General features: G+C 42.1%; 2 protein-coding genes across 4 annotated transcripts in view; both read left to right on the forward strand.

Annotated features, from left to right (window-relative positions):
* Positions 1–15,357, forward strand: part of si:ch211-243j20.2 (uridine-cytidine kinase-like 1) — a 102,194-nt gene extending 86,837 nt beyond the window's left edge. For all 3 annotated transcript variants that reach the window (XM_067984441.1, XM_067984440.1, XM_067984442.1), the window contains exon 15: positions 12,935–15,357. In XM_067984441.1, coding sequence (XP_067840542.1) covers positions 12,935–13,011 — 77 coding nt within the window. In that variant the 3' untranslated portion in view covers positions 13,012–15,357. The remainder of the gene's footprint in view (positions 1–12,934) is intronic.
* A 4,284-nt stretch (positions 15,358–19,641) lies between these two features.
* The window catches only part of mpv17 (mitochondrial inner membrane protein MPV17), a 67,621-nt gene continuing 63,944 nt past the window's right edge, over positions 19,642–23,318 (forward strand). Inside the window, exons 1-2 of the mRNA XM_067983776.1 lie at positions 19,642–19,722; positions 21,986–22,068. Of these exons, the coding sequence (XP_067839877.1) occupies positions 21,996–22,068 (73 nt within the window). The 5' untranslated portion in view covers positions 19,642–19,722; positions 21,986–21,995. The remainder of the gene's footprint in view (positions 19,723–21,985; positions 22,069–23,318) is intronic.

The following is a 23,318-nucleotide window of genomic DNA, read 5'->3' on the forward strand; positions in this document are numbered from 1 at the left end:
TCAGTATTGTTAGACTGACAGGACTTGTCTATGTACAATTTTATTTCCCCCCGAAAATACTTTATTCCTTGATACACAGCATTGAACAGGAACCATTTAGACTGGACTCCTTTTTCTTTTCAAATATAACTTGATTATCCCCTTAAACTACAGGTAAATTTTCCCTTCTCGAGTGCTTGAACCGCAACTCGAATCAATTTATCTTATTAATTCCGATTTCAGAAACAAATTAAGTCCGGGCTTTGTGGTTTTACAGTACAGACAGAAGTGCTTGTAACTTTTGGATATATGCCCCTTCCCCCCCACCCCCACTATAAGCACCCTGTCTCGGAAAATAAATAGGTTAAAGCAAAACAAATCAAAACATTTTCAAAAGAGGAAAAGCAACTTGTTATATTCTTAGTTAAGTATAGAAGAGATTTGATGATTGCTTTTCCTTCTCTATATTATTTTGAATTTTCGAAATCAAAGTCTTAAGTCTTGGACTTAAGTCTTCGTCCAAAACATCACTTTTCTGTGACATTTGATATTTGTTGATGTCTGAACACATCACCAGCAAAGGTTGTGAAGCCACTTTTATATCAAAGAACTACTCTTGGTAATCCTGCGCAATCAACACTCACGCGGCCCCGAAAACCATGGTCCCCTGTTTAGAAAGAAACAGAAAATCCATTGTCGCTCTTCTTGAGCCCAAGGGGTTAATTTGTCATTTCATTCTGTCACTGTGAGGAAATATCCAATTAAATTATGCCAATTATTTTAAATAAATCCAAAGGTTGTTGCTTGGTGGATTTAAAAACAGATGTCAGTGTCCTTGGAAAGAGTCAACTTCTTTGCAGAACGACTGAGCCAGATATCATTAGACTCAAACAGCGTATGTCAGCTTGCGTCAATGCAGCTTTCGCGTAAATTTTTAAAAAATCTTTATTAAAGAGTTCGTTCATGTCAGTTTTTTTTAAAAAGCATACTTGTGCCTGGCCCCTTAATCTACAAACATTGCAGATTAAATTCCAATTGTTGTTAAAGCATTTAGCATTTATTTAAGAGGTGTCCAAAATTTATTGGGGGCGAAATTGGGCCATGTAGCGCCCATTTTGAGGGCGCTAATGGTCACATAAGTCCCAAAAATGGCGGCCAAGATGCATGCGCACACTTCCAATGGGAAGTGTGCAGGACGCCATCTTGTTAAAGGTGTTTGTGTGCACCTAACGACCGCCAGCAGCATGTAGAGTAGGGAGATTATGACATGAATCAGTGTGTAATGCTGATTTGAAGCAGCCAGTGAAATTTTGGGACTCCACGCTTCAGCCAAGCCCTGTCTTAACCTCGCAGAGCTGAACAGATTTTAAACAGCATGAAGGACCATCCTCCCCGCCCCAACGAGAGCTATTTAAAGAGATCATGACGTACTTACAGGTTAGTTGCTGGATTATTTCTTCTGGCTGCTGGTGCAATTCCATGTGTTTCTGAAAGTTTCCTATACTTGGCTAAAGTCTCAATATTCTACAGAGTAGTTTGGCTGATCTTGCAGTACTTTTAGTGGCATGTAAAATATAGTGCTGAAAAAAGTTACCTCCAGACATGGGTGGCTTGCTAGGGCTTCCTCTGGGAATTGAACATAACTGGGAGAATGAAGAGAGGCCACGCAGAGCAGGACAAGCTGCTAGAAGAGGAGGAGGAACAGGGCATTCAGCATGAGGCCATATCCAAGGAGGGTCTTCAGGGACTAATTCTCTTATCTCAACTTCAGTGACGGCTGCTGTTCACTAAAGAGGTCGTGACTGAAATTTGTCAACTGTTGCAGACTCCATTGCAGCCTCAAAGCAGGGCAAGGACAGCATTGCCTGTGACTGTCAAGGTAATTGGCTCTTAATTTTTATGTTTCTGGCTCCTTTCAGGCTGCTGCTGGAGATATAAACAACACCTCGCAGTTTACAGTGCGCTGCTGTATAAGGGAGGTCACTGAGGCTCTGTATGCAATGAGAAACAGATTCATCTCATTCCCTCTTGCCAGAGACGAGCAGCGGGAGTGAGCACAAGGGTTTGCCTGCTTTGCAGGTTTCTCCATGGTGTAGTATGTCATTGACTGCATACATATTGCCGTGCATGCTCCACATCTGAACTTGCCGTGTTCATGAAGAGAAAGGGGTTTTGCTCCCTCAGTATGCAGCTGGTGTGCGACCACACCCAGCACATCATGCAGGTGATCCTGGCAGCAGTCACGATTCTTTCCTTCTGCGGCAGTCCTCTGATCCACCTATATTTTAACCAGCACGGCAAATCAAAGGCTGGCTACTGGGCGACAAGGGTTATACGCTCATGAAATGGCTCATAACTCCAGTCAGGAACCCACGCACACGTGCTCAGCAGGCCAATAATGAGAGCCATGCTGCCATATGGAACATCATAGAGCTTGCCATAGGTGTCCTCAAGCAATGCTTCCACTGCCTGGACTGCTCTGGAGGAGCCCTGCAATACTCAGCTTTGTGGGTATCAAGATTTGTCGTTGTATACTGCACTACCTGGTCATTACTAGGAAACATCCCTTGCCACTGCCTATCAAGCAAGAACCTGAGGAAGAGGTAGGGAGGCAACAAGGTAGACTGGCCCTGTCATCAGGGCTCTACTTGATCAGATTATTAATGAGTGATACCAGTAACCTCAATGACACCTCCCCATTCACCAACAATCCCACTCGTTACCTTTCCTCTTTCACATGACCATCAAATCGTCCTCTTTATGATCACACATTGGTTCCTCCCTCAGCTCATTGCAGAAAAAAAACCGCCACCAAATGCAAATTCAAATCCACATTTATAAATTAACACATTAAATGATGCAAACAAAATGAGACTATTCACCCTTGTGCATTCCCTTAGTGCCTGTCCTATCCTAGTGCTCCTACGAGGTGCATCCCCAGAGGCTGGAGCATGGGTGGTAGAAGGCTGCTGACATTCAATGAGGAGAGTGCAGATGGCCTTGGAGGACGACCTCGAGCAGCTCGGGGCCGAGAGGCCCCGGCTTCAGACTGCACCATCTCGGCCTGGGCTGCAGCAGTCTGGCCTGGCTGGCAACTGCAAGGGGACTGACAGATTGGCAGGGGCGGGAGCAAGAATGCAGTCATCCTGAGAGAGGACAGCAGGTTCGTCCTCCATGGCACCACTGCCACTCTTCCGGGGTGGTGCCTCAGCAATCCTGGTAATCTGTTGGAGGACAGATTGCTGGACTGCTGTGATGCCCTGGAAGCCTCTTTCAACCATGGTACCCAGAGCCATGATAGCAGCAGTCTGAGCTCCAAAAGCAGCAGTCAGACCTTGGATGGCAGATGTTTGTGCTGCAGTGGAAGCTGTGACATCGGTCATCAGACGCTGCATCATGGTGGGTTCCACAGGGTGGAGGTGACCACCCATTCCATGTGGGAAAGGATGGGCTCTAAGATCTGAGCAAAGCCCTGTGCCAAGTTGGAGCTGGACTCCTCCATGCTCCTTGACATTGTGCGCAGGCTTTCCAGTGCACCAAGCATTTGGTTGTGCACACCCATCAGCCTTCTTCTGTAGCCTGGACCATTGAAGTCATCATCTGACTCCTCTGCAGCAGAACTAGTGTGCGACCTCGCCCTCCGGCGAGCTGGCACCTGTGGTATCCTTTCCCCCGGCCTGGCTCCTGCACACTTCTGCCCGGTATCTCATCGTGTGCAGCTCCCTCCTCTATCCTAGCCTCTAAACTACGCGCAATGTCAGTCTCTGAGCTGGTGGCTGCAAGTGTAAGATCGAGTGGCAGTGTGCCTTCATCATCCTTGTCTTCTTCCTCTGCCTCCTCTGACTGGGCAGGTTCCAGTTCTTGGGTATCTGAAATGACGAAGGGACACGGCTTGATTTGTGGTGAGGGGAGAGGAGAAAGTAAGAAGTGTGTGCTTATACCATCTGCCGCACATGAGTCAGAAAAGATTTTGGGATGAGGGAGAAGTGGGAAGCGAGAAGTAGGATTAGGTATGCAGAGACCCTCATCATCCCTGTCTCCAGCATCGCCAGTGGCCACGGCCTCAGCGATGGCCCTTTCAATGATGGCCAACACTATTTCCTCCATGGGAGTTAAGATGGGTAGGCGCGCTTGTCCTCCTCCAGTTCTTTCTTGCTGCATCCTGTCATACGCCGCCAGTCTGCAGGACGATATAGATGGGTTGGTCAGATGGGCGGAACAGTGGCAAATGGAATTTAACCCAGAAAAGTGCGAGGTGATGCACTTTGGAGGGACTAACAAGGCAAGGGAATACACAATGAATGGGAGGACCCTAGGCAAGACAGAGGGTCAGAGGGATCTTGGTGTGCAAGTTCACAGATCCCTGAAGGCGGCGGAACAGGTAGATAAGGTGGTAAAGAAGGCATATGGGATACTTGCCTTTATTAGCCGAGGCATAGAATATAAGAGCAAGGAGGTTATGATGGAGCTGTATAAAACACTGGTTAGGCCACAGCTGGAGTACTGTGTGCAGTTCTGGTCGCCACACTACAGGAAGGATGTGATCGCTTTGGAGAGGGTGCAGAGGAGATTCACCAGGATGTTACCAGGGCTGGAGCGCTTCAGCTATGAAGAGAGACTGGGAAGATTGGGTTTGTTTTCCTTGGAGCAGAGGAGGCTGAGGGGGGACATGATTGAGGTGTACAAAATTATGAGGGGCACAGATAGGATGGATACTAAGGAGCTTTTTCCCTTCGTTGAGGGTTCTATAACAAGGGGACATAGATTCAAGGTAAAAGGCAGGAGGTTTAGAGGGGATTTGAGAAAGAACTTTTTCACCCAGAGGGTGGTTGGAGTCTGGAACTCACTGCCTGAAAGGGTTGTGGAGGCAGGAACCCTCACAACATTCAAGAAGCATTTGGATGAGCACTTGAAATGCCATAGCATACAAGGCTACGGACCAAATGCTGGAATATGGGATTAGATTAGACAGGGCTTGATGGCCGGCGCGGACACGATGGGCCGAAGGGCCTCTATCCGTGCTGTATGACTCTATGACTCTATGACTCTCTATGACTCTATGACCTCCTGTAAGAAAGAGGGAAGTGTGTCACTGAGTGTCCTGCAAAATGTTTGGGTGATGTGGCTGTCATGGTTGAATAGCTGCCAGTGTGTGTGACCTGTGAGTTGTGGCTTGCATCAGTGGTAATGTGTGAGGGTGAGATGAAGCATCTGATTTGAACGGTGGAGTACTGATTGAAAGAGTTTGTTGGTAGGTGGGTGATGGGGGGTGTAGTGCATTGAGCAGTGGATGAGGCCAGAGGTTCCGTTGGTAGGATATGCCACTTGAAATTTGAACTCACTCACCTTGACAACTCGTGTCAAATCATTCAACTTTTTCCTACACTGCATCCATGTTCTTGGCGCTATGCTCCTGGCATCAACCTCGTCTGCTACTTCCTCCCACTGCCTCTTGCCCTCCTGCAGATACAGGATGCTTTTCCTTCCCACCATCTCTTGCGTCATCAGAGAACCTTGGTGTACACTGTCTCGCAGGCGCAGCCATTCATCAAAGTATCACAACCCAGGAATCACTTCTCAAACGACTCCCACTACTTCTTGCAGCCATAATGCACCTCCTGTTTAAGAGATGCATGCTGCCTTTAAGTAGCGCTAGCCACTCGTGATATCAGAGCCCCCTGCTGATGCATGCAGTCAATCAACATCGCAGGTAGCGCTGGCTGCATGCAGCAATCATTTAAAACAGCTGGCAGCATGAATTTTACTCGCGTACCGCGATCCCAGCGCCCATTTTCGGGGGTTATCCAATTTAACCCCCATTAACTCTGAGATAGTCCAATGACATGACATTTCCTAATTCTTGTCATAGAGATACGTGATATCCTTTATTTAATCTGTTCTTTTTTCAGTCACTTTTTTTCTGACCACAGCCATTCACAAGATAACAGGTGCTGTCAGTTTGCTAACCGCTATCACCTAATTTCAGTACAACCAAGATGATTATCTCAAAATTTTCAAAATTGATGCCCTGTACTAGATACCATTCTTTGATTACAGTTACACACATTAACTCCTTACACATCAATTCACACTCACCAATACTCCATTCAGATCAATTCACACTCTCCGATTCTCATCACAACTCCAAATACGTTAATTCATGCTCACCAATACTCAACACATTAAGCATTTAAAAAATTAGAAATGCCAATTTTCATATGTGATAATCTCATGTCTGGAATATGAGACTCTCACATTAAAATTTTTAAGAACCGAATTTCAATGTGGCCCCAATAAAAGTCTGGTTTCCACAATTTGATAAGTTAATTAACCTCAATAACTCAAATTTTAATTCAGCAATATCAAAATTCAACACCAAACAGAACAGCTAAAATTATCAATATAGCACGTTCTTATTAAAACCCAGTAAATTACTTTTGTTTCATTCGTTCTTCCGGCGCGCCTTTCCAAAAACTGTAAAAATACTGGAAATAACTGCTTTCACACCTAAACAAAATCTTTGTAACAGGAGAAACACACATAACAAGCATTAAAAAGGGGTGTAGCCCACAACAGCGAAAAGAAAACACTCACAATGAGGACAGGCTTTTTAAAAGAGACTGTACACTGAAAACAAAAGAACACATTCTGTAGCTTGTGACACTCTCCCTTTCTCTTCCTTTGTTCCATCATAGACTACCCTTTTTTACTTAAACCAAATTTCAACTTCTGATGTTTGTGACTGAACCCCATTTGCTACTGAGTCAAAGTCTCAAGCTCAGTCTGTGTCCTCACCCAAGCCTGGTATGGTGAAGGTCCCACCATCTTTTTGTTCTTCTTTCTTCCCCATCTTTCAACTTAACCGTCTGAATTTCAACTTCCTCTCTCAACCTCCCTAACTCTTGTGGCTGAAACAAGAAGATTCCTGCTTTCCAATCCTCCTCTTTCATTTTCTTCTCCTTTACCAGTTTCTTCACCTTAGTCTCCACCTCACACAAAGTCTGACAAGATTTTAACTAATACAGTACAAGTTCCTATGTTCTCCTGGATATACTTTGCATCTGATTTTTACTTAATTTCTTTACAGCCTGTCGGCTGTGAAAGGACTCCTTTTAACTCCTTGTCCTCCTCAACAATTTCTTTCCTCTTCTCCTGCTCAGAAAAACCATCATGGTGCACTTAGAATAGAATCATAGAAGTTTACAACATGGAAACAGGCCCTTCGGCCCAACATGTCCATGTCGCCCAGTTTATACCACTAAGCTAGTCCCAATTGCTTGCACTTGGCCCATATCCCTCTATACCCATCTTACCCATGTAACTGTCCAAATGCTTTTTAAAAGACAAAATTGTACCTGCCTCTACTACTGCCTCTGGCAGCTCGTTCCAGACACTCACCACCCTTTGAGTGAAAAAATTGCCCCTCTGGACCCTTTTGTATCTCTCCCCTCTCACCTTAAATCTATGCCCCCTCGTTATAGACTCCCCTACCTTTGGGAAAAGATTTTGACTATCGACCTTATCTATGCCCCTCATTATTTTATAGACTTCTATAAGATCACTCCTAAACCTCCTACTCTCCAGGGAAAAAAGTCTCAGTCTATCCAACCTCTCCCTATAAGTCAAACCATCAAGTCCCGGTAGCATCCTAGTAAATCTTTTCTGCACTCTTTCTAGTTTAATAATATCCTTTCTATAATAGGGTGACCAGAACTGTACACAGTATTCCAAGTGTGGCCTTACTAATGTCTTGTACAACTTCAACAAGACATCCCAACTCCTGTATTCAATGTTCTGACCAATGAAACCAAGCATGCCGAATGCCTTCTTCACCACCCTATCCACCTGTGACTCCACTTTCAAGGAGCTATGAACCTGTACTCCTAGATCTCTTTGTTCTATAACTCTCCCCAACGCCCTACCATTAACGGAGTAGGTCCTGGCCCGATTCGATCTACCAAAATGCATCACCTCACATTTATCTAAATTAAACTCCATCTGCCATTCATCGGCCCACTGGCCCAATTTATCAAGATCCCGTTGCAATCCTAGATAACCTTCTTCACTGTCCACAATGCCACCAATCTTGGTGTCATCTGCAAACTTACTAACCATGCCTCCTAAATTCTCATCCAAATCATTAATATAAATAACAAATAACAGCGGACCCAGCACCGATCCCTGAGGCACACCGCTGGTCACAGGCCTCCAGTTTGAAAAACAACCCTCTACAACCACCCTCTGTCTTCTGTCGTCAATCCAATTTTGTATCCAATTGGCTACCTCACCTTGGATCCCGTGAGATTTAACCTTATTTAACTTGCCATGGTTTATTCTCTCACTGGCTTGAGGAGTTAGCTACCTTTCCGCGGCATCCAACTACTTATTCCTCCTCCCTGCCTTGTCTGAATTACTTCTTTCATGGGCTTGAGGGGTCGGCTACCTTTCCTCCACTGCCAACTACTTATTCCTCCTCCCCATCTACTCAGTCACTCTCAACACCAGCTATTCTTAAACCATTAAAACTCGGGCCCACCCAGGGACGCCATTTGTTAGCGGATTTTTCCATTACTGTCGCAACAAAGGTTTGTTAATCCTTCAGTAATAACTTCTGCTTGATTCTGGCCCTGAGTGGTTGTTAAACAACAAGTTTTAATAGATTGACTCACAACAATACAACTGTCTTCAGATTACATTAAATGACAAGCAAGTAACATAACCTGATTTCCCGTGGACTCAAGTTGATCAGACTCGGCCTCTGTGGTGATGGAGAGGATATGGGGTCGGAAGCTCAGCACAGGGTCAAATAGGATGCCAAGGTTCCGAATGGTCGTGCCTCAGACAGTGGCCAGGGAGAGTGATGCGGTGTGGCTAGAGAACAAAGTTTGTGGCGGGGACTCTGACTGGACTTCCAACTGTTCCAAGAGCTCTAGCTTTTGGGAGGGAGTATACCCTATCTTTATACTACTTGGCTGTGTTGTTCGGCACGTAAGCATCTCTGTCCTTATCTCCTGGTTATAAATCATCCCACTGTGCTGACTCTGCATAAAACAGGTCAGCGTGATCAATTAAGTGAATGAGTCCAAAGTAAGAGCAAGCAAAGTAAAAGTATCTGCCTTCCTAGTCTTTGCATTTGCAATTATTTGCAAGCTGGACCAGCGGCTGTCAGTACTTTGGGTCGGGTATATCTTAACCTATGCACCAGTGCAAATTTAAAATAGTACAGATTAAAACACAAGGTCTGGATATTCATACATGTTCTCAGGTTCACATTGAGAACATGCATTTGAACCTTATCATTAGCAATAAGAAACATTTGACAGTAAATATTGGGAAGACCAAAGCCATTGTCTTCGGTCCCCGCCACAAACTTTGTTCTCTTGCCACACTGCATCGCTCTCCCTGGCCACTGTCTGAGGCACGCCCATTCGGAACCTTGGCATCCTATTTGACCCTGTGCTGCGCTTCCGACCCCTTTTCCTCTCCATCACCAAGACCGCATACTTCCACCTCCATCACACCACCCATCTCCACCTCTGCCTCAGCTCGTCTGCTGCTGAAACCCTCATTCATGTCTTTACTACTTCCTAGATTCGACTATTCCAATACTCTCCTGGCCGGCCTCCCACTTTACACCCTCCGTAAACTTGAGCTCATCCAAAACTCTGCTGCCCGTATTCTAATTTGCACCAAGTCCCATTCACCCATCACCACTGTGCTCGCTGACCTACATTGCCTCCTGATCTGGCAATGCCTCAATTTTAAAATTCTCATCTTTGTCTTCAAATCCCTCCATGGCCTTGCCCCTCCCTGTCTCTGTAACCTCCTCCAGCCCTCTGAGATCTCAGTGCTCCTCCAATTCTGGCCACTTGCGCATTCCCGATTTTCATCACTCCACCATTGGTGTCCATGCCTTCAGATGTATAGGACCTAAGCTATGGAATTCCTCTCCACCTCTCAATCTCTCTCCCCTCCCTTTAAGATGCACCTTGAAACCTATATCTTTGACCTGTCCTAATATCTCCTTATGTGGCACTGTGTCAAATTTTGATTGATAACGCTCCTGTGAAGTACCTTGGGATATTTTACTACGTTAAAGATGCTATATAAATGCAAATTTTTGTTGTAAAATTGTTTCTTCAAGCTCAATTTTTGTAGGCTTTTCTGTATCCCACAAATGCAACCTCCAATTGGATTAGGTAGGAAGTTAGGGCTGCCAGCATTTATTGTAATTGGAGGAGTTAAATTTGGTGGGGGGTGGGGGGGTGTTGATTATCTACTAATGTTGATTGCCTAGTAGTGAGATCTTCTCCATCATTGACGTCCACTGGACTGTAACTATGATACTTATAATATCTGCTTGATGTTCCACCTAAGCAGCATCTGAAATGGATATGGCCATGAAAAAAGCTAATGGAATTCTGAGTTTTATGGTGAGGTGCAGAAAATCAAAGTGGAGATGCAACGGTGAATTGATATGAAACTTTAGTAAGAGCATAGTTGGGGTAGTGTGCGCAGTTCTGGGCTCCATGCAATAGGAAGGGTGTTGAAGCAATAGAGGGTACAGTGCAGATTTGCTAGGATGCTGCCTGGTATAAGACTGCAATGTCCTCCATAAATGGATAACCTGTCAGCAGTCACCTTCAAGGCTCATAGTTGAATAATGGCCACTTGGGCAAGGTACTGAGCTAAAATTGAAGAAAAAAAAGTAAAGCTTAATTCTAAAGGATATTGAGGCAATAGAGAGAGTATAGTGAAGATTCACTACGATGTTGCCTGGCATAAGGACATAGAAATATGAAGAAATACTTGAAAAATGAGAGCTGTTTTCATTAGAACAGAGAAGCTTATGAGATGATTTGATGCAAGTGTTTAAAATTATGAGCGGTGCCTGAGTACCTGGAAACAGTATATTTCTAGCTGTTGAGGGGTCTAGAACAAGTGAACGTAGATATAAGATTAAATGTAAGAGATTTAAGACTTTTTTTACACAGAGCCTTGTGAGGCTGTGGAATGAACTACCAGAGTTAGTGATTGAAGAAACCATCTCAACATTTAAGAATAAGTTAAATAGGTGGTTGAAAGAAAGGGGAATAAAAAGATATGGGAACAGAATGGGCAAATGGAATTCGGAGCTCCTGCTCACGTGGAGGATAAACACCAATATGTACTGATTGGGCAGAGCGGCCTGTTTCCATGTTGTAACCGCCTCTATGTCTGCCATATTTTGTTTTTACTATTGGGATTATATGGAGAATCCTGGGCAGAAAAACAATTACTACTGTAAAATAAACTGTGTAACTAATTTGAACAATAACTGGTTGGTAACAGTATATTTAGTGTTTTAATATTTTATTTTCCAATAGTAGAAGAACTTGAACCAGGTTTTAAAATTTCTCCATTCAGGTTTCTACACCTACATAGCACCGAATTGGCCCTAACCAAAGTCACCAACAATGTTATCTGCGACTGTGGCTGTGGTGCATTTTCCCTCCTCAACCTCCCTGCAGCATTTGATAAATCCACCATCTTCCTGTAATACCCCTTCTCTGTTGTCCAGCTTGGCTTTGCTCTTACCTATTTGTTCATAATTGTAAACAATTTTACAACACCAAGTTATAGTCCAGCAATTTTATTTTAAATTCGCAAGCTTTCGGAGGCTTCCTCCTTCCTCAGGTAAATGTTTGAAATATTTGTTCATAGCCAGAGGATGTCTACCAATGGCTTCTCCTACTATTCCTGCACTGTTACTTTGGGAGCCCCCTCAAGAATTCATCCTTGGTCTCGTCATCTACTTGCTTCCCCAGAGCAATATCATCTGCAGACACTAGGTCAGTTTCCATGTGTATGCTGATGACACTCAACTTTACCTCCCGACCCCTCCACTGGCTCTGTGCTGTCAGACTGCTTATCTGACATCTAGTCTAGCTAAACATTGGGAAGATCAAAGCCATGGTCTTTAGCCACTGCCACAAACTCCGTAACCTTGCCACAGACTCAAACCTCGTCCACTGCAACGCATGCAGATTGAACCAGATTTTTTGCGACCTCTGCATCCTACTCAACTCTGAGTTGACCCTCCAGCCCTAAATCCACTCCCATCACAAAGACCATCTACTTCCACCAAATAAAATTGCCTGCCTCCACCCCCTACCTCTGACGCTGAAACCTGCAATCATGCCTTTGTCACCACCAGACTTGACCATACCAGTTCCCACCTGGCTGGTCTCCCATCTTTCACCCTCTGTAACCTTCAGCTCATTCAAAACTCTGCCATCTTTATCCTATCCCCTTCCAAGTCCTGTTTGCCCATTATCCCTGTCCCTGATGACCTACATTTGACTCCTGGTTCCCCAATACCTAAAATTAAAAATTCTTATCTTTGTGTTTAAATCATTCCATAGCCTTGGCCCTCCCTATTTCTGTAACCACTTGCAATGCTACCCTCTGCCTGAACTGTCATTCCTCTGACTCCAGCCTCGTGCTCCCCTCCCCACCCATGGACCATCATAGACAGCTGTGCCTTCAACCTAGCCCCCACACTCTGGAATGAACTCGCTAAAGCCCTCTGCCTTTACACCTTCCTCTCCTCCTTATAAGACCCTCATTAAAACCAACCTCTTTGACCAAGCTTTTGATCACACCTCCTAATAGCTCTTTGGTTTGGTGTCCATATTTCTTCCACCTCCATGAATCACCTTGGGATGTTTTTCTACATTAAAAACATTATATTTGTGCAATCTGTTTATATATAGGCATTAGAATTATTTTACATTGTTCTTAATGAAAAGGTTAGAAAGGTGGAAATAAGAATAGAGACTAAAGTCTTATGTTTAGTGTTTGAATAAACTTAAACGTGCAACAAAAACATTTTATATTAATGTACATCAATTTTAATATTGGTCATTATTGGTTTATACTGAGAATTAATCCAATAAATGTTATTGATGTGCAGGTAACTTTGGAGATCGATACTTTGGCACCGATGCACCATCTGATTGGTATGAAAGTGATGAGGGCATGGACTACTGAGCATCATTCTGAGGGACCCAAGAGAAATCTGCATGGAAGCAAAAAGATTGCACTTGATGTATATGAACATATTTTTGACTGTATCTAAGAACAAACTGAACAGTCCTTTCTGAATTCAAATTGTCAATTCAGATTTATTTTGAATTTTTCCACATTTGTCATGAATGTGGGTATCAGATGTTCTAAAACAGAACGTTTTTTTATGTTAGAATTTTTAGATCCAGAATTCACATTTGGCATACCAAATATTTCCAAACTTCATCTGATTCCAAATAATCTGATCATCCTTGCAGTATATCATAGTAGGCACAGCACAGGAGGAGGCCATTCGGCCCATCGTGCCTGTGCCAGCTCTTTGAAAGAGCTATCCAATTAGTCCCATTCCCCTGCTATAGTATCATAGAAGTTACAGGAGGAGAACTGGAACTGTTTGAGTAACTAACTTCAGTTTGAAAAGTTAAAACTTGAACTTTTTTTTAAAAACAGGGCTGGAAAGCTCAAATTGCTCCAATTTTAGTAGTTGTGTGGCTTTACTTCAAGTAGGAGGTGAAGGTATATAAATTATTTATAAAACTCTGGACAGTACTTCACTTAAGTTTTATTACAGATTGGCATGCTATTAAGGTTACTGTCACTTTTATATATGAACCTTTCAGTTGGCAAGCCAACTACTTGAGATTTTGGCCATAAATAATGTTATTCCCAGGCAATATATTTCCAGCATCGATTATTTCAGTCTAAACCTGGAATCTTCAACCCAAAAAGTTCCATGTTCACCTTAATTTGTCATAATTATATTTAGGTCTTCATTTACAGAGGCTTCACTTAGGATCTCCTTCAGCTGAGGCAATACCCCTAATGATGCCAGCATCATCCCTCTGTTATCTTAAGATGCTAACTATAGGTAATGTGACTTTTTACTGTTCTGCCTCCATTGTGGAAATAGCACAGGAAAAGGGTTCAATATCTTTTATTTTTTAAAAAACTGTATGAGATGGGAAACTAATCATTTAATCACTCATGAGGATGATTTCTTTTATGAGTTAATTACACATCATTTACTCAGTGATATTCCATCAATTATCCTCTGTATTAGAGAGAACACTTTAACACCTGGCGATTGCTTAATTTAACTACGTTTTCAATTCCACATGTTATATGGTCTGCTATTGTGAATAGGGACTATTTATTAAGAGTTAGTTAGAGAAAATATATATCATTCCAGTTAAAGAGTAAACAGAATAAGTAGGTGTAAACGGTTTCCCCTCTTCGTGGTTACATTAAGACACAAATCAATTTTGACAGGTTAGTATGAAGTTGTCGAAAAATGTCCTGGAACAGTAGAAGTAATGTAGGACTCTCTAGGAAGCTTGACTCTTCAAAATTATACACCATCTTCTTAAATTGTAAGAAAGAAGGAAAGAACTTGCATTTATATACTGCCTTTCATGTCCTCTGGACATGCCAAAGTTCTTTATAGCCAATGAACTACTTTTGAAGTGTAGTCACTGTTGTTCTGTAGGCAACTTGTATGTTTAATAAATTGTTGTTGAATTTTGCAGAATCAGACCTCTAATCATTATTTTTAACCATCTCGATTTGTTTAAAGGAAACTTAGTTCTTGTTTTCTTTTGGAAATAGGTATGAATCTGTCAAGACTCAACTGTACTTGAAAATAAATGGGACCTGAAGTGTTGTGCACTATTATTTATTATTGCTTAACTGGTTATTCATGTGTACTAATACAATTTGTACATTTGAATTTGATACATTTTATGTGTAGAGTATTTGGTATTAACTGTATAAGTGCTGGAATGCTGCTGTTTAAGTGATGTATAAAAATATGCTTGGACCCAAAAGGCAACAATAGCAGGATTAGATTTTTTTGGGGGGGTTGTGGGGGGGAAACAAGAGATCATATGTTAAACTTACTAACTGTAGATGCAAAATCCCCAAAATGTTTATTATGTCTTTAAGATTTTTTTAATATGAAAATGTTCAAATGTCACCAGTCATGTTGTGCACATGAAATGCATAAACATTATGCAACCTATGCTGTCTTAACTGTACACTTTCTTGCATAACATGAAGTTTATATTATATTGTGCAAGACATTGAATGAATAATGGATATAACTCATTTTTATTCCAATTGGGAAACCTTCACAGCATATAGATGGATGAGCACAGCAGCATAAGTTAAAGAAAATCTGTATTAAGGCTTGAGCTGACTCTTGTAATTATACCTGTATCTGTACAGTATTATGCTTTTAAAACACCTATGAACAATTTATAATGGTTTATGGCTGTACAACAAGAAAGATTAAATGATCAGATTATGATTGAACTCCTTGCTACTTTTGACCTAGGCCATTTACAAAACAAGAAGGTGCAGTAATTTAAGTGTTTTCATTTTCATGGAATCATAGAAGATTTATGGCACAGAAGGAGGCCATTCGGCCCATCATGTCCACTCCAGCTGAGAAACGAGCCATCCAGTCTAATCCCACTTTCCTGCATTTGGTCCGTAGCCCTGCAGGTCACTGCTCTTCAGGTGCACGTCCAGGTATTTTTTAGATGAGTTGAGAGTTTCTGCCTCTACCACCCTCTCAGGCAGTGAGTTCCAGGCCCCCACCAACTTCTGGGTGAAAAAATTTGTCCTCATTTCTGCTCTAATCCTTCTACCAATCACTTTAAATCTATGCCTCCTGGCTATTGACCCCTCCGCTAAGGGAAATAGGTCCTTCCTATCCACTCTATCTAGAGCTCTATTTTGACTGAGGTTCATGCATTTATCTTCTGTGGAACTGATGAGCACACATTAATATATTCCTTTTTGTTAAAGCATTGTTACATAAGATTTTGAATGTCACAAATTTACTTTTTGGTCAAATTGTATTACTTTGTTATCCTGCACATTCTGTGAGTATGCCTGCCAGTTCAGTGGGGAAAATCACTGGAACACTTGGCTTTTTTTAAAGAAATTGTCCATTGTGTGATTTGCACCCCCCCCCCCACACTAACTTGAGATCTTGTTTCTTTTGATCATTGGTCACATTCATACTGCAATACGAGGGAAAAGTTTCCAATGTTGTATCTCTGTTTGATCTGGAGCTGTTTTCAGTGTGATGAGTTCCAGTGCAGTACACATTCTAAGTTGCATTTTATACCAACCAGTTTACAAAATCTCTATGTCAGGAAAGCCTTTACTGCTACCAACCATCATGACAAATTCCCTTGTGTAGTCAACCCCGAGATTATCTCTACATCTTCCTTTTCCCATGCAGGAAAGTAATGAAGCATCACAAAGGAGATTACTAAGAACATTTTGATTTCAGAAAGCCAGGTGCATCCACTGCATAGTCCTGCAATTGATCTTTGCCTGGAATATGAGTGGTGCAGTTGATCTAACTACCATCCACCTAGCTCAGACTCCCTAATGCTTGTACCTTTCCTTTTAGGAGTGTATCGTGGTACCATTGAATTATTTTGCTGGAGTCACTGCACAGTTCCTTTGCGTACTATTTTGCCATAAACATGGACAAATCTTGTTTGTTGCCTTTTTGCAGTATTGTCAAGGAAGAGGATAACTTGTGATTTGCATCCTGGAGGGATGGTTTTCACAGAAGCTTCAGTGATTCTTGTAAGGGTAGACCTTCAGTTCTGTTGCATCCTGTGAGTGTGCATAATCGGGCTGTAAGTGAATGGAAATGTAGATTGAGATCAGTTGCGATCATTCTCCACTCATACTAAGTACTTCCAGGCAGATTTGTGTCGGACACAAAAAGCTTCCAGACATAGCAAGAGCTTCATCATGATATAATATGGTGGGAGTAAAGTCTTTAGATGTAATTTCCCCACTTTTGCGTTAGAACTGCATTGCTTCTTAATTTTGGGTATCCAAAGCTGCTAGGCTGTGTATTTGAATACAAGGTTAAACATTACTTTTTTAAAATCATTGTCTTTTCATTCCTTTTGGCCAGTTCACTGTATACAGAGAATTTTTTGCCACAAGTTTTGGGTCAACCGTTTCTTGGCATCTAGAAATTGGACAATGGGTGTTTTATGAGAATTCATATTTTTAATGTGATTTGGGGGAGGGAGAGGATAATCATAATCAGGTATGTTAAATTGCACTAATGTACTAAGCCCATATACTGTTTCCTTCCAAACTGCATCTCCACACGATGGTGAATTTAACAACTTGTCCAAGAAACAGTGTATACATAGGCTAAGATTACGCAGGGAGGTTGTGAAATGAGTTATGCTGCATAGCTAACCAGCCATTCTCCAGGAAAAGCAGGCTACATCTCTTCAGCTCAAAACTTTTATCGCTCAGGCACATTGCAGGACATTAGCCATTCTGCAATGCACAGATTCAAATAGATGATTGATGCATTGTTGGCCAGAGCTAGCAATTTAAGCAATTTCTCCAAGGGCAACCTGCATTAATCAATTGCTTTTTTGCAACTAGCAGGATTCCCTATAAAGTCCTATTGCTCCTATCCACAACAGCTGCTTTTTTGAACTAACGTCTCGCTGCATTGATGTGCAGCTTCTTTGTGTCTGTCTTCACTGGATAATGTAGGTGCATGCTGGCCGCCCTGATAGCAACTGTGATCGCTTTATTTTAAAGCATTCCATTGTGCCTCATTATTTGACCCATAAAGAACAGTATAATGTTGGTCCTATGAGACCCAGGCAACCTCCTATAGCCCTGGCTCATGACAACTAACCACAGATATAATGAGGTGTGTCTACCAGAGTAAGACTGAACATCCCATAGATGTGTTAAAGCAGAGATTAGAGGGATTTACTACAATCAACTGTGGTCAACCTCTTCTCCAGGTCTAATAACAGCAGATGGAAAGGGAGAAACCAAACCAGGCAAAGGCAAGCAAGAAACAGTTTATGTGGAACACCATCCACCTCTTGTTGCACCCTTTTTCTGCTTTTTGAATTGTTGATGTTAATTTATAATCGCCTCCTTGTCTCATTTGTTTTAAGGAGCTCCTCCTTTCTTTTGAAGATCATCTTTTTCTCTAAATGCTGTTCTATCTTACTCCTTGTTCTTCTCTACCTTGTCCTTAGCCAACTCCAACAATCTAGCTGGCGTCAACCCTAGTGAAAGTCTGAATCATTGTATGTTCTTCAACTTTGCCACCTAACAAGACATCAATACTGAACATCTGGAGGAACACAATGAGGAGATAGGAGGCTGAAGGTGCAGCTACTAAAACATCCGTTTTCCAGGTTCTCATTGAGGAGTTTTTTCCTACGAACCCTATCCACCCATTGCATCTTCACCATTCCCTCAACAACTATGCCTTTATCTACATTCACTTCACCTCCTAAACTGCCAAGATACCATTCTTGTCAACCGCTGATGTATTATCGAATGTCATAATGACATTCTTTGGACCCAGTACAACTTGTAGAATAAAAATTATTTACACTAAAAGAGGTGTTACATTGGCTGCCTTCTGAGCTCCTGGCACAATTCACATATGTAAGGATTGAAAAATTATGGTCAGAGCCTCTTCTATCTCCTGTCAGACTTCATTCAACAACCTATGTGCTTACGAATAGGTCCTGGTGACTTATCCACTGAGTTGCATTTTTTTTCAGAATCAATTTATTTTCTAGAGTGCAGGACAATCACCATATGCAGGAAAATCCAGGCATGTGTTGACACCAGCTGAGGACAAGTAAGCTAGGCTGCAATATCATCCATGAGTGGATAATCTGCCAGCAGTCACATGCAAGGCTCATGACTGGATAATGGCCACTTGGGCAAGGTATAAGGTTGCCAACTCTGGTTGGACATATTCTTGGAGGTTTCATCACATGATCTCCCACCTCCAACAGTCAAACAGCCTTTTTTCCCCATTTCCAGTATTTTTACAACAAATTAATCAAAGTGTTCAAAGAAAGTGAAAGACACCATTTTTCCAATGCCCCTATGATTTTTCTCCCTGGTTGCTTGCAACAGGCTCCAGATTATTAATCTTTAATTCCTGGAGATGCCAGGACAATCCTGGAGGGTTAGCAACCCTAGTAAGGCACTGGAGCAAAAATTGGGTGGGGGGATGGGACTATTTCTAAACGAGAGAGGCAATAGCAAAGATTCACTAGAGTGCTGTCTGGTATAAGGTGGTAGAAATATGAGGAACGATTTGAAAAATTGGGACTGTTTTTGTTATTACAGAGATTAAACGTGTTTAAAATAATGATGGGATGGGACAAAGCAGATAGAAAAACTGTTTCCAGTGGTCCACAGCGGGGACATAAGTACAAAATTAAATGTAAAATTTAGGACAGAGCAAGATAAACTTTTTTTTTAAACACAAAGACTAGTGAAGTTGTGGAATGCACGACCAGAGTTAATGATTGAAGCAGAGACCGTGTAGACACTTAAGACTAGGTTAGATAGGTGGATGAAGGATAAGCTGGAACCGAGTAGACACGTGGAATTAGGACTGCTGCTGGCGTGGATGATACAAAGTCCGAGTAATATAGTTGGTGTTTGGAAGGAAGCGGGTTTGCTGTAAATAATTCTGAACGTTTTAATGATTGGGAATGAACTCTGGAAGCAACAAAAGTTACTTTAGCAGCTCGGTCACGTGGCGCCAGCGGAAGTGACGTGAGGCCGCTGTCCATCATTTGCTACAAGAGGTTCTGAGAGTGGCGCCGCCTGAGGTTCTCAGTCCAGGTTTGTAGCATTTTGCTGCTCTAATACCCCGAGCTGATGGGCGGAACCGCCGCTTTGTTGTAGATCCTATGGTCACATATTGAGGGCTGTCCGGCGCTCGATGCCTTGAAATAAATAGCCAGGAATACTGATCGATGTCTTTTTGCATTATTACTAATCTCAGTGACGAGTGGGATGTTGCAGATGACGAGCCGACTTGCATAACGAGGAAACGTTCACTTTAATATATTAATGCAATCAGCGGATTTCCCCCCTCGCCTTTGCCATAAAAGTGTTTGGGGAACCATGTGAGGTTTCACTGTCTTATGCGTTTTAAAAAACAATCACGTTTCCCTGACCTGGAAGTTACATTACAGAACTGATTTAAGCGAGTGTGTGTAGTTGCATATCATTTCTTACTATGAATGAGTCTTTGATTTAGATTAAACGAATGTTGTGTTATGGAAAGATATGTTGATCGGGTTAGATGAAGTAGGTAGGGAGGGGCTCGCCTGGAGTATAAACACCGGCATAGACTAGTTGGGCCGAATGGCCTGTTTCTGTGCTGTATCTTCTATGTAATTCTATGTTGTACTTTGATCTAGCTTTAGTTGTGCTCAATGAAAAGTTGATTTTTTTTCGATTGGCTCTAACTATCAAGGAATGGATCAGAAAAAAACATTTTTTGTGCTATGGTCATATTCAAAGAATAGCAAGAACTACATGCAAGACTTTAAAGATAGATAGATTTGCAATGCCAGCTTCTGAAATGGAGCCATTTGACCTCTGTGCGTTGCTCTTCTTAGTTGATGATTGTTGCTGCTCTTGAAAAAGTCTTCCATTACAAGTGGAGACTGAAGGTTATTCAAGGTACCCGCAAAAATGCATCTCTGATCCCAGCAGGTCTCTCTTATATTTGTTAGTACACAGCACTCTTCATCTTGAACTGTCTGGTGTTTGACAGACTTTTTAAAGAAGTTTACCAAACACAATGCATGGTGTGCCAACATCATTGTGTCATTCATTGTTTGAGTTGCTAATGTTTGAGGCAACTAGAATAAAAGTGATGCCTCTCTTCTAGTTCTTCCTCTCAACCAACAAAATTTAGCGGAATGTTTTTATGCCCTGTTTAATGTGACAAATAGAAGTAACATACAAGTTGAAAGTCTGTATTACTCCCAATTTGGATAATTAACCTTATTTGTTATTTTCAAAATTGCAGTTTGACCAAAAAAGGCCACCACCCATCCCTCCAAATCTAACGTTAACCCAACTTTCCCCTCTCCACAGATGCTGCCTTAGTGTTTCCAGTATTTTCTGTGTTTATTTCAAATTTCTTGAATCTGCAGTATTTTGCTTTTTGTTTTAATGTAGTAAACTTGTACATGGCTAAACTCACCTCCAGCAATCCTGTTTTACCATGTGGGAAATGGTGTAAAAATCTGGGGAAAATAAAATTTAATATTTTTTAAATAATTGAATCATATCTAATAATGCATAATCTGTGTTGAACTCTGACATATTTACATTTGTACGTTAATGTACTAAGAATTGTTCTACCGTCACACACACACACATTGAGAACCACCTTTCAGTCGAGGTAGGTACACTAAGCTATTGCTGCATTTTATCTTGTAATTTTCCCCATCTTGTAATTATCCATTGCATATACCGTTTCCCATTCCAGAGTCTGCAGCTTAAATGGCTGGTGAGATTGAGACTGGGTCAGAGTGCCTTGTCCTCTGCACTTCACTTTTCTCTTCCCCTCATGGACATCCCCATACTCTCTGTGGCACAACTATGATTTGAACATGTATGTAAGGTGGCAAGTGTGAATTTAACCATTCATGACAAACCTTGTCTAATTACCAATATGTTTAACACCACGAGTGCTACGTTTGTAGAATTGGAATGCAAATTCTAGATCTTCGAGGTCTGATATTTGTGGGGAATACAGCTGGCTTGTCCCAACTGATGTGTTGCTGCTGAGGAGTGCGTTTCAACCGTTGTTGCTTCTAATTTTTTCACAGATGAGAATTTTGTAAAGTGGCAGTTTTGTGATTTATTTAGAAACCAGGAGGCTACTGTGCTAAATATAATGTTGAATTATACTTTGTTCAAAGCTTATTAATCTTTTGTTTATAATTCTTTATAGAAGCTGGTGAGTAGAGGCTTGTTGTACAGCTACTGTGGTGTTTTGTGTTTATTTTAGGAAGAAATGCCCCTCAGTTATGGTCAGCGTTATGATATTGACAAGTGCCTCATGATTATTTTTTCTGTACAGATTGGAAAGAATGGCAGGTCCATGGAGAGCCTATCAGAGGTTGTTGTCTAAACACCCTTGGAAAGTCCAAATACTGACTTCTGGTAAGAAATTTTGGTAAATAATGCCAGAGTAGATTCAGCTGAAATTCCTTTGACCTAAGTATCAAAATTAGTAAAACAGGTTGTCCAAAATCCCAATGTCAACGATTGTTTAATTTTTTTCACGTAGATTGCCTCTATTGTTGGAACAGTTTTGCATTTTGAGGATACACAATAGTGATCGGTGGAACACACAGTATTTGCACAAATGAGAGAGAGCTGATCATGTTAGAGCCATAATAGAATAAAACTTTAAAAATATTAGTTGATCTCCTGTGATATTGCACGTGGGGAGTCAATACTGAGTTCAGTATTCAGGCTAAGCAGAGTTAGAGGGCAGACAAAGGGGAAGCAGATGGGAGAGGTTGAGGGAAAAGGGGAGAAGAAAGAGGGAGGGAGGGAAGGAAGGAAGGAAGGGGGTGGTGGGGGAAAAGAAGGGGAACAGGAAGAGGAGACATAGGTTGGGGGAGCACCAATGAGGAAACTACCTCAGTGAGAGGTACTGGCACTATATCGAGCTGCACTCCAACTCTAAATTATTCTCAGGAGGGAGGGAGGGTGGTAACCTAAAGGGGGGAGGGTGGATTGGGGGAGGAGGAGGAGTGTGGGATCTTTCTGCTAGTACTACCAGATCGCAAGTCATGGGCCATTGTTCGTCCCTTTGCTGCAAAAATTCCCCTGTACGCATCGGCACTGATGTAATATGCCAGAATAGTGTTCAGGGGCAGCCAATAATGGTAGTTTTTGGGAAGGGAAATTTTGACAATCGCAAACTCCAGAATTGGGGACAAAACTTTCTGCTCGAGTTGTTTGGTGGAGGTCAAGGTTCTGTGAACGGGGATTGGGTTGGGAGGGAAGAGAGAAGTACATTTAGTTTTGCTGGAATGAGCTGCCAGGCTTCCTGAGTTCGAGGAAGTACCAGGCTGCTGCAGAGCCATCAAGTGGCCAATGTGTGAAAGTTCAGGCCGATTCACAAAAGTTGAATTGCAATGGTTGGCAATATACATAAACTGCTGCTTTTCTACCTAACATTGCCGTGACACAATTACAGTGGAAATTGCCCACTTACAGTGCCTCCTACAGGCATAACTGGTACTGCAGGTACACGTTGACAGTTTTGTAATTTTTTTTGCATGGACGCAACTTAACATGGGGATTTTCAACAGCACTTTTGATACATCAGATGCTGTGGGTACTTGATGGTCTTTTCTCTCTCCATGCTTTTTTAAGTCAAGATTGCATGATGTTATGTG

The sequence above is a fragment of the Heptranchias perlo genome, chromosome 5, assembly GCF_035084215.1.
Source record: "Heptranchias perlo isolate sHepPer1 chromosome 5, sHepPer1.hap1, whole genome shotgun sequence".
NCBI lineage: Eukaryota > Metazoa > Chordata > Chondrichthyes > Hexanchiformes > Hexanchidae > Heptranchias > Heptranchias perlo.